Below are 14685 nucleotides of genomic sequence, written 5' to 3' on the forward strand. Positions count from 1 at the left end.
TGTGTGGCATGATGTTTTTACAAAGAGTTATGTGTGTGTGACCCACAGCAGGAGATTTAAAAAGCAGGAGCAGCTTATCCTCTGAGCAGAGGATGAGACCAGCCACCATATAACAGCAATGGCTAATAGCTGCTATTGCCAAGTTAATGCCATTGTTATTGTTTAAAAAGTGCGGCTGACACTGTCACACTTGAGGCAGATGCCGTTGTGTTAAATGCCATGTCTTTTTTGATTTCCCAATGCCAGTATGCTATCTAAAATCTCACATTGGAGCTCAATTATGTCGCCGTGTTTTGGTTCTGTGTAAAACTGTAAAGGTGGCATGAAGGAGGGACTTCATAGCAGGTCTTATAGTGCAATGTCTGTGTAAATAGGGCCACAATTACCAATGGTGAATGAAGAGTAGTCCAGGTGTGGAAAACATCAACATCCATCAACTCTTTAATGAACAATTAAATGCTACAGGTGGTTTTGATTTAAAGCTTTCTCAATAATACTACACTGTGCACAGCAACTGCCAAACAGGCAGCAGTCACTTGGCAACACACAACAAAAACCTAGTTGCCTGGTTAAACACAGTGTAATTTGTGGCAGTGTTAATTCGAACATGCGTGAGCTTCTGTGTAAGTATCCCATGGGGGAAACTTTTCATTGTATCACAGACAACATGCCCATGGCAAAGAGTACTGCAAGACTTTGTTCCGCAGTTCAGTCACTGTCCTTCTGCACTGCTTTGTCATCCCCATCTCCCTTTTTCTTGTCAACTTCCACTTCATTTCAATCGATGATTGTTCTCCAGAACCTTTTTTTTTTAATCCTCGTTGTCTGCCCGCTTCCTTTCTTACTTCCTCCTGTTTATTCTGTATCCCACTTAACCATAATGTCTTTCATATTCACACCATCTGTCTCTCCCTCTTCTTCTCTTTCTGCGTCTGTCTGTCTGCCCCTTTCTCTGCTGTTGGCTATGTCGACCAAGTTGCTGGCCAGAGCTCTTTGATTTCACCAGCCTTTTTCTCGCTCTGTGGTACATATGAAAGGAGTTGCAATAATCAGAGAGGCAGTGTAATGACTTAGAGTTTTTAGTTTCTTATTTCATCAAGCATGGGAAGACAGTATGTGTGTGTGTGTGTGTGTGTGTGTGTGTGTGTGTGTTTGTGTGGACAGTTCTGCATGAAACTGATTCTGGTTTTCTGACAACATGCTTGTCTGTACATCCACATATATGACACTGCTTCAAGTGCGTTTTGCTGCACCATAATTTTTTCTTCTTTTTTTAAAAGCTGTGAATAAACTACATCATAACATAATGTCTTTTTTTGGCTGTAGATGCTCTTCAAAGCAAAGAAGTGCTGGTGAAAAGTGCAAAACACCCTGTTATTTAGAGATGATTAGGGGCCCCCATATACAACAAATGCTTTAGGTCTTAACTTTATGTGTTAATGTTATGTTGCCTCTCCGTTCTGTGTATATTAGCGAGTGCAAATTGCAGTGTCTGCACAAGATAGGCCTAATTAGTTAATTGGCTTCTGTGTTCATATGCTGTGCTCTCTATTTCACGGTGTCATTTAAAGTACAGCCAAGCCAGCCCAGAATAGCTTTCAATGTTAGCTGTCATGCCTCAGCTATCTACTGCAGAGAGAGGACAGCACTCTCCACACTTAACTCATTGATGGGTGGCCTGACGATCAAGCTGCCGGTCTCAAAGGATCAGCCATGTCTCCTGGGTCTTTACAGCTATTCAGCATTAACCACTTATATTAAACCACGTTGTTCACTGCCAGAACAGATGATGTTCATATTGCCCTCGAGAATATGTGTTGACTTCACGCCTATAGGTCCTGCTTTCTCTGAGCGGCCTCATCTACAAATCTAACCTCTTACCCTTTCGTCTCTGCTGTGGATAAAAACATCAGCAGGCTGTGAATTTGAAACCTGACTAAGAAATGTAGTAAATGACTGAATAACTATAGCATAGCCTATGTGCTGGAGTAATTAGGAAATACATTGTGGGAGAACACATAGTTTCATCAAGAGGTTTGTCCAAGCAGCAAGCTCTGGGGCTGAAAAATGAAGCCAATGTCCAAGTGTCAGAAATCTGCAGATCCTCCAATGACTTGAGGCTGGCTCCATCAGTGAGTCGGTCCCCATAGACCCCCATTTTAAAATGTCCAACTCTACAGCAGATATAAACATTTTTTACAGCCTGGTACAAGAACAGGTTTGGTCTTTAAAGGTCATCTCTATTATTGACAATTGCACCGGGTGACTTTTTATATATCTTAACTGTTTAATATTAATGTTTTAGGTGTGCGCTGTCTGTTAACAGTGAGTGTAGGCTCAGCTGTCGTTATTTCAGTGTGTTTTCAGCTCATTAAATTAACTTGTAACATCTAGACTAACGGAGTTGAATGTTCTGTTTTTCCCATAATTTTTTCTTTAAATGTTTTTTTAGCCTGTTTTTGCAAGAAGAAATTAGCATTAACATTATCACAGTTAACCATAGCTGTACATGCACTGTGCTAACCAAGCTAGTAACTAGCATTAGAGTCAAATGAAACATGTTATCCAAATATGTTCACATCTAGCTCCAAAAATCCCTGATGGTGACAGCTAAATTGGGTGATGTCACGGTGGCTACATCCATTTTATACAGTCTATGGATTCATCAGACACACTCCACCTACACACTCTGGTCAGATACAGACTTTTCCCCTCCAGAGGTCTCCAGAAAATATGCTAGTGATATGAATGGCAGAAATCTATGTTTGAGTTTTTTCAATGTTCTATTTAGTGTCAAACAATAACATAGGTTATGATTGTTTTCGGGAATCGTAATCATGTTGAACAAAATGTACCAGGAATACTCCATATCTAAATTTAATAACATTATCTAATGAGGAACTGAACAGTCAAAGAGTTAAAACAGATGTGAGCACTTTTGAATCATGCACCTCACTGACACCTGAATACATCCCTTCCTCCTCTGTCCGAGCACGAACCTGACGTTCAGCTCACCGCCGTGTGCTACTGTTGCCCTGGCAACCCTCCAAAACAGCCACCTGTTTGTGAGTTGTGTGGGATCATCGGAGCGACTCCGACTCTCTGGAGCGGTCCACTGGGTCTGAGGGGGACCAATAATCTATGGTCATTTTGATGGTTCATTTGATGTAACCTGAACATTATTTTTGTACAAATATGCTCAATATGAGATAAGGATTCCTGAAAAAATAAATACAGTTATCAGAGGGTTTGGGGCTATCGGCAGTTCTATATGATGGAAATTATCACTGTAATAAGGTCTGGGCTGAACAACGGTGGGCCTATCCTTTATGCACTAATTGGAAAATAACAAGGTGTCCCGTAGCCAAAAATCCTTAGATGGGCTGTTTTCTCATATATGCTAAATGAAATGAGTGCCCCAGAGAGGACAATAAAAATGCTCCTGCATTATCAGCACAGCACTGCTAAGTCGACTCGAGCCATTCTCCTCACTGACTTTGACCAACACTTTAGCAAAAGCATCACTTTCTTTAGCCTTAGGACTAAAAGTAAGCTCAACACTAAACCAAGTATTTGTCCACATAATCTAGTGTACATTCTTCTTCTTTTTCTTTTTTTCTTGTTATCCTGTCCCTTTTTTTCTCCCCAGGTGTTAAAATCTTTCTGAATCTCTTTCTATCACGGACCGGAGAGCCTCCGTCTGTAAATGTTTTAAACCTTAAGGGAACACATTGTGAGCAGCCATCTGTAGCTAATCGTCTACTTTCTGAGTGTGACTTTTGGGATAACGGCGCGCTCTTCCGATACATTTTTAGCAGATATCAGCTGTAGACTGCAAGGTGGAGGATAGTTTCAGTCTTCGGTGCATCCATGTATGTGTCTTTGTGTAAATAACAGCTGGAAGCCCCGACTTTGGACCAAAGGCTAGTTGTAATGGAAGCGGCTATCAGTCGCCTTGCTGCTGTTTTGATAAGAGCAAGTTCACAGCTTAAGGGAATCTTTCTTTTCCTGTCATGTATTCCGTCCCTTTTTCTGTAGGTTATCCCATTTTCACTCTTTTCTTAAACAACTCTCTTTGGATCTTTTTTTCCCACTATCTCAGTTTCTCTCCCCCACTGAAAACATTCTCCATCTGTTCCTCTCTGATACAGCCACTCACTGATCCCTGTATCAGTACAATTCAATTGAGTGCAATTTGTTGGCAGGAAATGTGAGGAAGAAACAACATGGCAAAGTACAAATGAATGCACAAATTCTGTCTTGCATCTCCCTCTCGTGATCTTTTACTTCCTCTTGCTTAATTGGTGATCCGTCTCAAACAACTACAAAATTCTGTCCTGTGTAGGTGCAGCGTTCTGCGTGCATGTGTGTGCAATTGTGTGTGATCTTGTGGTTGAGGTGAAGTCAGCAGTGGAGTGTAAACTGCTATCTGAGCCTGCAGGGGAGCCACGGGCAGAGTGCTTTACCCCATAGCCAACGCACTCATCCAAGTCATCTACTGGGGGGAAAAAGTTCAAATGTATGCGTAATTACCACTTAAAGTTTATACATACTGTGTGTAGAAATTCAGGTAGGTCTGTATACTGACAAATACAGAATGCAACATGCCTATATACCTGTTTGTGTGTTAAGACTTGGGTATAGTTGCCAGGTTAAGGTCATGGCGAGTAGAGTTGGGCTGGTGTGAAAATATTCAAACCTGTTTTATTTCAGGTCAAACACCAGACCGGTCTGCTTTACTGAATTTTACCAGGTGTCCCACTTAATTCAGCTGTCGCTCCTCAGTGGAACATACAGACACTGTGCCACAACACAAAACCAGCATCTGACTGTCATGTAGAAATGCAGTACACCATTAAATATGCACTTCTGTCACATCATGTAAACAAACCCAGTAGCTATCATCTACATACTTGAGACATAACCACTTTAAAGGTGGGTGGGTAGATCAAATTGCTATCTTCCTAGAGTTTTCATGTTACTTATGCATCTTAGAAAACATATTTTCTATTGTGATATTTACAGGAAATGACATACTGTATAGCCAACAACAAGTAATATTATCCTAGCTTGTTTGAAGCGATGCTCATTTAGCTTAGGAGAAACTTTCAGCTCCCCCATTATCTCCCTCCAGTCAGGTGACACTCTATTTAGGTTTTTGTAGTGAAAGTAGGTTTCATAAAAATAATTCTTCATTTGAATGTCATGAAGCAGACGATCCTTGTCCACTGTGGTGCTTTCAAAGGTAGCAACAGGTTTAAATAGATCCATGAATCCATTTACAAACATAATATATTCATCAAGTTGTCATATTGCTCACTGTTAATGCAATTAGATTTATATTTAGCGCTGTGATGAAGGCTTTTTAAAAAATTGCCAAACACGTCGTTATGACAAATATCGGGGTCAACTAGTTTACATAAAAAAAACGATTTAGGCTCGTATACTGACCATACCAGGAAAACTGGAAATCGGCCCACATCTAATAGTGAGTCTTTAATAGGAATCGTTCACTTGAGAACAGGTTCCAAATTGCCTGATCCAATGGAAATGTATGCCTCTAGGCTTATTAATTCCTTTATCAATACCAGCATGTTTTTCTGACAGTTGCTCATGGCAAAACAGTGACTTTATACTCATGCAGCTGCATTGCTGTAAACTTGTAGCAACAAGGAGGTATGGCAGAGGGGAGGAAACAGTTCAAATGGTTCAAAGCGTGGCTTCATGGCATGAAGAAACGTGACAATAATTGCTTGTAATGTCTCTAAACACCAGCAGTATTCTGAAACATCTTTCTATTTGACACGATGCAAAATTCACTGCTTCCAAACTGAGCAGCATGTCCTTTACAAAGGGTAAATATCCTGTTATAATAACATGGTTTAGCAGTTTTTTCTTTGTCGAAGAACACGATTTAAGAGTGGACCTTCTTCACACCTGAGTCACATGCATGCCTTTTATCCTACTGCATATCTACACTGTGTTCAGACTTACAGATAATTTAGCAGTTTCATTGATGCTGGCCACCTGTAAAGCCCTACTTTTTTTCCACACAGAAAATTAATCAGCAATGAAGGAATCAATTTAGTATCATACTGATGAGCAGAATTGAGAATGGCATTTCTATCAATTTAATCTTCTCAATTCCTGTCCTTTGTGTTAGGGACCTAGGAATGCATAATCCATATAAGTATACAAGTACAAATGTGTATGTGCCCACCATCACACAGTCAGCTGATAATCTAAGGACCAAGAAGTGTGATTCAGGTATTTTCGTCTATTTAAAGTATCAGTTAATTAGATTTAGTGTATCTTTGTTGAAAACTTGAATCACATTTTCCAGTGAGTTCTCTTTTGAGGTCGGAGTCAAGAGGTCTGGTCAGGTTTTATTGAGAAATTAGACACCTTTCACTAAAGGATGTGTCACGGCGGACATGATTTTCAAGTAGTCCTTACTTAATTTTGGGAACATAATAGTCTGGTTAAACACAATCATACCAGAGCAGCTCATGGCTGTTTCTTCTGATTGAGAATCCTGAGGCCACATCCTTTTTAATTTTTAATTTTTTAATGTCCATTCCTAATTTCCATTTTATTATAATTGGCTGAATGCGTTCTAGAGGCATATTTACACCATTTACTGCTTACAATACATTCTGAATGAAGTTACCAAATTAAAAGGATTAAAATTAAGCACATGTTGTTCCAACTTCACCCACTGAGTGCCTCCATTTCAGTTTTATTTAGTCCCAGGAGTGCATGCTCTTTTCACAGTTGCAGTTATCAAGTTGGATAATGTACGTATGTTACAGGTCGGCAGTATGGCCATGGTAACGGTAGATATCACTATTCAGTAATTGTTCTGTAATTCAGTTAAGAAAAGGATCAAAGCAACTTTACTGTGCATACAATTAAATATAGTCTTCTTTTATTTGAAACCTCTATAGATAAAATATTAATAAATTAAATAAAAAAAACCCCAAATGCCTCACATGAGATAGACCGGGCTTAAAAGCAAAAGACTTTAAAAAAAAGTATGAACTAAAATTCTTTAAAAATAGAAGTGTCAAGGTTCCCAAGAACAATAATTTCAAGTGTAACAGGTTTTGTATTCACAACTTCATTCTCCTCCATTTTTGCCCAAATTATGTTACCTTGCGAGGCAGCTAGAATGGTGAGATCATGAGATCAAGGGAGAATCGCACAAAATCCCACAAGAATACAAAAGAATTATAAGAATATGTGAGAAACCAGCCTTGATTTGCTACATATGCTGTGTTCCCAGCCTGTTCTTATTCCAAAGTCATCAAATACTGCCAAACGTTTAAGTGATTTGGTGCAGGATACTAAGACAAAATACAAAAGGTGATATAATACCCCAACAGGCAACGTCAGTTTGTAACACAGCTGGAAGGAACCTGTCATGGCCGTAAGATACACCACTGGACGGTATGCCAAATCTCTACAGGTGAAAACATCCACATCCACCATCCTAGGGTATATACCGTCATATTAACCAACCTTAATGTATGTACAGAATATATGGTGTGTATACATATGCAGATACTATTTTTAGATTGTATTGTTCATCAATGCTAATGTGAAGTGTATAATTTAAGTTGGATAATCTGTACTTTATGTTACAAATGTACCATTAATGTGTTCTTGTTCATGAATGAAAATGTACTCACAGTGGTGGATCAAACAAGTAAACCTGCACCACCACTGAGATTTTCAGAAAATGTCAGCCTTAAATAAGCACCCACTGCAGTTAACAGTGTGACTTTACTTTCTGTCTGTTCTGCGTTCTCCTTCTTCTTGTCAGGCTGTAGTTACCAGCACTGTCTCAATCAGTGTGTCCATGCGCTTTTTTGACAATGTAGAGCCGGCCTCTCAGCTCCCTCGCTCTCTTTCTCACTCGATCAGTGTCTCCACGAGTCGTTCTCATCTCCTCACTTGCTCCATCCCATCACCTCCCTCTCTTCCTCCTCTCTCCTCGCCTCTTATTACTTCCCCATCCCAGCCTCGTCCTTCCATTTTCGACTACTCTTTCCCCATAAATCCATCCATCTCACCCCTCCTGCCTCTACATGTCTCCCTCTATACACCGCAGACAGTGCTCACCGGATAAGCTCCATGTCTTGAGAGCTTGTCATCTATGGCAGGTCTCTCCTCCTCCAAACTACTCTGTGAAACTCACTAAGGACCTGAGGACTAGTGCTCAGTCCTCTGCAGTGTGTGCCTGCCTGACTGTCTTGTTTCATTATAACTGCCCTCCAACTTACTTGGCAGCATCGATGTGGTCATAGTCAAATTTAGTAAGGTGTATGTAACCATTTCTGTCTATCGCATGTGTCATCATGTCTATCCGTCAACTAGTGACAGCATCTGTCTTCTTGTCTGTCTGTTTGCTGATCATTCAACTCACTCTCAACTTAATAAATGCAGAGATTCACAGATTTTTGGGGGGCTTGAAGCATCCAGAGATAACTTTTTTGTTCAAACATTTCATTCTGAATTTAATGTTGACTACACAATGTAATGGCTAGAGCGAGCGAAAAATCTGCATTAAAATAGGCTATTAGCCTAGCTTTCACTGTGCAATTCTGCCTGCCTCTGGGTACAATCTCCTGGGAAAAATGAAGGATGGATTTACGGCACAAAAGGAATCAACCATTGTGCAACAAACACAGAAATGAGAACTGTTTGTTTTCCACATCACTTGGAGCTAACTTGGCCTGTATCTGCATTGCAATTTAGGCTACTAAACTGAGTCAGGGTTTTCCTTTTGTTAGCTACCAGCTCTGTTGAATAATGTCACTGGATCAACATTCAGGCTGCCATAATTTTACATAATGTCCATTGATTTATAAGTCGATCTGTTTGTGAGGTTACCCTAACAGTTATATTTGAGAATATGAAATTAAAATCACATAATATGAGCAGTTATTATAATATATGCCACAAATGTTTTTCTTCTCTTCTCATTGCGTGTTGGTTATGTTGCGTCGATTGCTCGCCTGTGGATAGTAGCAGAGTTCTGAGGAAAACCGAAAGTGATCCCTATATTCTTTGTGACAGCAGCACCAACAATAATACCAGTTGGAGAGGCTAGATGGGGTAAAATTGAAAAGTTTGAAACTTATTTGATTTCGATTTTAATCTCTTAAAAAATATAGTTATATATCCATGTAGAGTCTAATGTAGGCCAGACTTCATCCAAACTTCCAGGAAAACACATCTGAGAGTCAATTTGATGTCATTGCCTTCACTATTGACTCACCTGATGCAATAAACCACACCCATCTGGTGTCTACAGCCTGCCAAAAAAATGCTAAGAGTCATTTTAGGTTCTTAGACAAAGAGAAACGGGCAATTAAGCAACAACGCTGGCACCATCATTTCATAGTATGCTATTTGATCACTCGCCTGCGTGTCACTGTGGCTGTCACTGCGCAAATTTTCTGCTTATTTCGCTCCTGTTAAACCATCCGTTACTTTCTGTCTTCCCCCTTTTCCCATCTGTCCTTCTCCTCACTCCTTCACCACACGTATTTTGTAGTTGTACGATTATGCAGACTATCTCTGACAACTTGAAATGTGATAAATGACTCTCTCGCTTTCTTTTTCTCTCTCTCTCCCTGTGTCTCTCTCCTAGATGTATATCCAAACCACCACCCTGACCATCTCTCTCAGCCTGTCTGCCTCCGTCTCTCTGGGGATGCTCTACATGCCCAAGGTCTACATCATCCTCTTCCACCCCGAGCAAAACGTACCCAAACGGAAACGCAGCTTCAAGGTGAGCTGCAGTGAAACACTCGAGTCTCATTTGTTACTATTCCGCACCGTTTTCATATCTTAGATTGTTTTGTGTGATATTTTGACTGACGTTAAATATGATTTATGCTGAAGAAATGAGGATAATAAATCTAACAATACACTATGTGGAATTACATCAAAGGAATACTTCAACCACAAAAAAAAAACGTTTGCATATCAATTAGTTATGCCATGTGACCTTGACTTCATGAAAAAAAACAGCAAAAAGTGCATTTACAAACTCTCAAACAACTTGATCAGTTTTATTCATCCAGTTGTATGCTTAGTATTACCCAAACATATCCTGTACATTTTTACTAGAACCTTAGTATTTAAAACTGAAGAGACTTATCTATGCTCTCTTCAAAGCAAGACTCAAAGCAGCACTACATTTTTTTGGTGAAAATGCATGTTAGGGAAATAGCGAGCATATGACTGGATAAACGAGACTTGGATTAGCACATGTGTCCTTATTGCCTTTTTTTTGTCTTTTATTCAATTGTCCCCAATGAGGGGAGAGCATATGCGGCCACATGTGGCTACCTAGAGAAAGAGATCCGCACTAAGCATCTCTTTTCAGAGCATTTTGGCTTTTCTTGGCAGCCACTCTGAGTGCTTCTGGGTGTAAATCTCTAAATTTTCAGAAAGATGCCATTGACGTCACTGGCACGGCTTTAGCTACTGTATGATATGTCAGTGAGAAGCTATGACAGCAAAGAAAGAAAAGCATGGCGACAGATTGGTGGGACACTAAATGTAATTGGTGATTGTTAAGCTTTTATCACTGTGCACATTGTAAGCTTGTTGTCAACCCTCTGTTAACATAGTTTTACATTAGCTATGAAGCCAACGTTAATTTCAAAACGTTGTTGTAGAAACATAATCAGCGCCTGGAGTGCATTTTTGTGAAGCCCTTGGACGATGTGTTCCCTAAAACCCTAGCAAGGCTTTTATTGCTGAAGAAAAACACCATGTGGACTGTCTTCATGTCCAATTAATGGATTTCTGAATGTGGATGTGTGATGATACAGGCAATTGTGACAGCTGCCACCATGTCGGGGAAACTGACCCAGAAGGGAGGGGACCGGCCCAATGGAGAGGTGAAGACTGAGTTATGTGAGAGCATGGAGACCAACAGTGAGTAAGAGAACACCAAAGTTTTATAACTATACATATAATAAATAACATCAAACTATATTAGCATATTTAGCGCAGAAATCCATATAAAGCCTACATTTATGTGATGAAAGCATACATGCACAACACACATACAGAAAGAGACATAAACTCAGTATTAGTAAATAAGAAAAATGCAGTCTAACAGCGATTCATATGGGTTTATTAAGTCTTTCAATCAAACATTTGATCCTATCATCCCAGCGAGTGGGTAATACAGTTATATGTTCACTTTAATTGCATGTCATAATGAAGTAGCACTTTACAGGCATATACACATGTTTTTCCCTTTGTGCATTTATGCTTAGATGTGCAGTTTGCATGCCGTTTTTGTTTTGCTTTAATTGAGTAAAAGTTGAATTTTCAATTTGAAAATTAATTTCACGCCTGACGTTATATTGCGTGGCAAACTGGCTGCAACAGCGGCAGTTTTTAAGTAGCATGGTGAGTCTTCTCTGAGCTGTGACAGTGAAGCATTGTTACAGTCACTTCAAAGCTCTGTTTTGTGTTGAGCTGGTGCTCCTGTGTCAGCAGTCTATAGATGAAATGACAGTTGTGCATGTGCATGTGCATGCGCATGTGTGCCTTACAGTAGTGCATATATGATGAGCTGTGTGTATGTGCGCTTTCATGGTCTTTTGTGAGTCTCCATTAATCCATAAATGTGAGTGGATTTGTTTGTTCTTTAGTGCGTGCGTGCGCATGCGTGTGTGCGTGTGTGTGTTTGTGTGTAATACGCTCTGTAGCTGTGTGTAAGTCGTGCTTGTGCACGCATTTGTAATCACATAAACTCGTGCATGTCTCAGCCTCGCTCTGCATGTGTTTCTGTGTAGTCTGTGAATACTGCATGAATAATAAGTTTCAGACCTGTACAGACAAACTACAGATTTCCATCAGCATTTTATTAGCAGGCCACAGTTCATTCATTTAGCCAATAGTTGAACTCCTTAGTTATCTCCTTACATACTTCACTTTACAAACAATGAAACTTCTATTCAAGAAGTTCCATATATTGTCAAAGCAACAATTTATTTATAGAGCGGCAGGGGCGTGTCTAGAGAGTGGCCTGGGGTGGCACTGGCAACCCTTGAAATCTGATTGGCCACCATTTAGTAGTAAATTAAATCTATGCTGATGCGTGTGCCCGCAGCAGCGCTCATACTTCATTTAACACCTGCATAAGTCAGTGCCCCACTTTGGCTACACCATTAAAAAAAAGTCTGGCCACGCCACTGTTCAGCGAGGATGAGTAGAAAGCAAGCGTAAGAGTCTATACAGTGCTCTTTAGAAAATATATTAATAAAAGCTTTTGGTCATTTTTCAAGTCTGCATGCACTAAGGCACTCTTTGATCTACTGTACTCTCTATGTATTTCATCAAGAACCTTTTTCCATTATTCGAAACACAAGTGAAAAAAATAATAATAAAAGGGTGTGAAAGCATCAGAGTATAACAATGGTGCAGTTAGAGGCCTCCCGCTGCTGCAAAACATTGACATTTACCATGGAACGCTTGAGGGGACACAAGACGTAATGGGTTTGACAAAAAGCCCCGACAGCTCAGGTGGACTGTGGATGTGACACTGTTACGTGACCATCTGTAGCAAAATCTGCTCTCAACTGCTCTTTCCCTCTGTTCGTTTTTCCCCTCCCACACCTCCATTCTGTCCCTTTAATTCTCCTCTGTCCTTCTCACTCGCATTTTTCTTCACGTCCTCACACCTTCATTTGCTCCCATCTTTCTGTCATCTTCTTTCAATCATCCGCCCTTGTCGTAATCATGCAGCTTCATCAACTAAGACGACATACGTGAGCTACAGCAATCATGCCATTTGAAGGGACCACAAAGGACAGAGAAAGGGATTGGACGGGACTGAGAGAGGGGGGCGTGTCTTGGGGCAGTGCCAAGCAAAAGAAGGAGCCGTCGGTTCTCGGCCAATCGGCCGAAGAACTGGCGGACGGACTCAAGCGCCCAATGGAATCCAAGCATGAGACATTTTGTATTGTTCCGCATCAAACCACAGAGAGGTGGGACCACATAAACAGCCAGTCAGTGTGCCTGCTTTCCCGCTGCTCACAGCTCATTGGTCCTACCATGAACTTACCTGTTTTAAAAAAAAATAAAAGAGACAACATGAAAAAAGTGACATACCATAGGACACTGTGGTGGACAGAGTAACTATTAAAACCTACAAAAAAAATCATAAAAATGAGAAGAAAAAGAAAAAAAAACTCTCAGAAACCATGTAGACATTATATCTAAAAGGGCAAATGTGGGGCTGGGAAAGAGATTTAACAGATTACATTTTAAAAGATATTTAAAAAGAGAAATGTCAGAGAAAATCTATGAGACTCAAACATGTTTGTTGTTATTCTCTACTTGTAAGTATTTTTGTGGTTGTGACGATTTTTTCATTCTTGTCTCACCGTTGTCTGATGGATCGCCCTTGCATAATGAGATGAGTGTGTTTCCTCCTGCTGTCTTGGCTAACTGGGTTGTAGCCTTGGGTTGTGAACCTGTAAAATGCCATGGTTGAAGCATGCCAGTTTTTATACAAAAAGGAGATTTATTTATAATAAAGGAATGTTTTGCAAATGTGTAGATTGGTGGTTGTTTGTACGTTTGTAGTTTTGAGGGTGATTCCTTTGCAGATTATTTTCCAGGTCCCGTCTTACGTGATCTGTAGTTTAGTGTTATGGTCCACCACCTGAGTTTCTCATCAAGAGGTGGAGGGGACGGTGGTTGGCGTGACAACAGGGTGAGACGGCTGCCAGGCAGTAGGCAGCTGCAGACGACTTTTCAGGATAAACAAAGTGTTTTTAAACTAGAGTTTGGGACATTTACAGCTTTTTTTTTATAGCAGCAAAAGAGGGTGGTTGCTTTTAAGATTTCGGGACATTTCCAGCCATGTTTTTAGTGATAAAAGCAGGTGTGCTTTATTGAGATTTTAGGACTTGCCCACTGGTGTCTGTTTGACGAAATCAAGTGGTTTTTAACAAAAGTTTGGGACATTTCCAGCTGTTTTCTTAGCAACAAAACTGAGTGTTTTTTAAAAGATTTGGGGACATGTATGGCGATGTTTGTAGCAACAAAAGCAGGTATTTTTATCGAGGCTTTGAGACATTTACAGCGTTGTTTGGAGCAACAAAAGTGAGTGTTTTTAACGAGTTTGGGATATATCTTTTTTAAAGAGAGATTGGGACATTTCCAGCTACTTTTGTAGCAACAAAAGTGGGTGTTAATTGTAATAACAGTTTGGGACACATCCAGCAGTATCTGTAGCAACTAAAAAAAATGTTACCAACAGTTTGCGAAATGTGTGGTGGATTTTGTAGCAACAGAACTGGGTATATTAAGCCAAAACATGATGTTTTCCTAACCCAAACAAAATGATTTTTCTGCCTAAACCTAACCACACATGAACCACTGCATTGCTGCAACATGAATTAAAATGTGAAGTTTCAACTTATCCACTTCATATGAAACATACAAATGTAACAAATCATTGGCTTTATTACAAGTACAATGCCAGCATTTATTCTGCCTATTGGGCTGCTTTTCTTTTAGTGTCACCATGTTCACATTTTCAAGTGCATTGTGTAACATTCAGTGTTGCCAAAGGATGAGTCCAAATGACTTTGGTCCCAACCTTTCCTCTAGTTCTGCCATGTGGTTTGTGTTTTTGAGTGG

General features: G+C 40.1%; 1 protein-coding gene across 1 annotated transcript in view; it reads left to right on the forward strand.

Moving 5' to 3' along the window:
- Window positions 1-13031, forward strand: part of grm8a (glutamate receptor, metabotropic 8a) — a 297183-nt gene extending 284152 nt beyond the window's left edge. Inside the window, exons 12-14 of the mRNA XM_042511145.1 lie at window positions 9659-9799; window positions 10851-10956; window positions 12781-13031. Of these exons, the coding sequence (XP_042367079.1) occupies window positions 9659-9799; window positions 10851-10956; window positions 12781-12830 (297 nt within the window). The 3' untranslated portion in view covers window positions 12831-13031. The remainder of the gene's footprint in view (window positions 1-9658; window positions 9800-10850; window positions 10957-12780) is intronic.
- The last annotated feature ends 1654 nt before the right edge of the window (window positions 13032-14685 follow it).

The sequence above is a fragment of the Plectropomus leopardus genome, chromosome 22 (assembly GCF_008729295.1).
Source record: "Plectropomus leopardus isolate mb chromosome 22, YSFRI_Pleo_2.0, whole genome shotgun sequence".
Classification (NCBI taxonomy): domain Eukaryota; kingdom Metazoa; phylum Chordata; class Actinopteri; order Perciformes; family Serranidae; genus Plectropomus; species Plectropomus leopardus.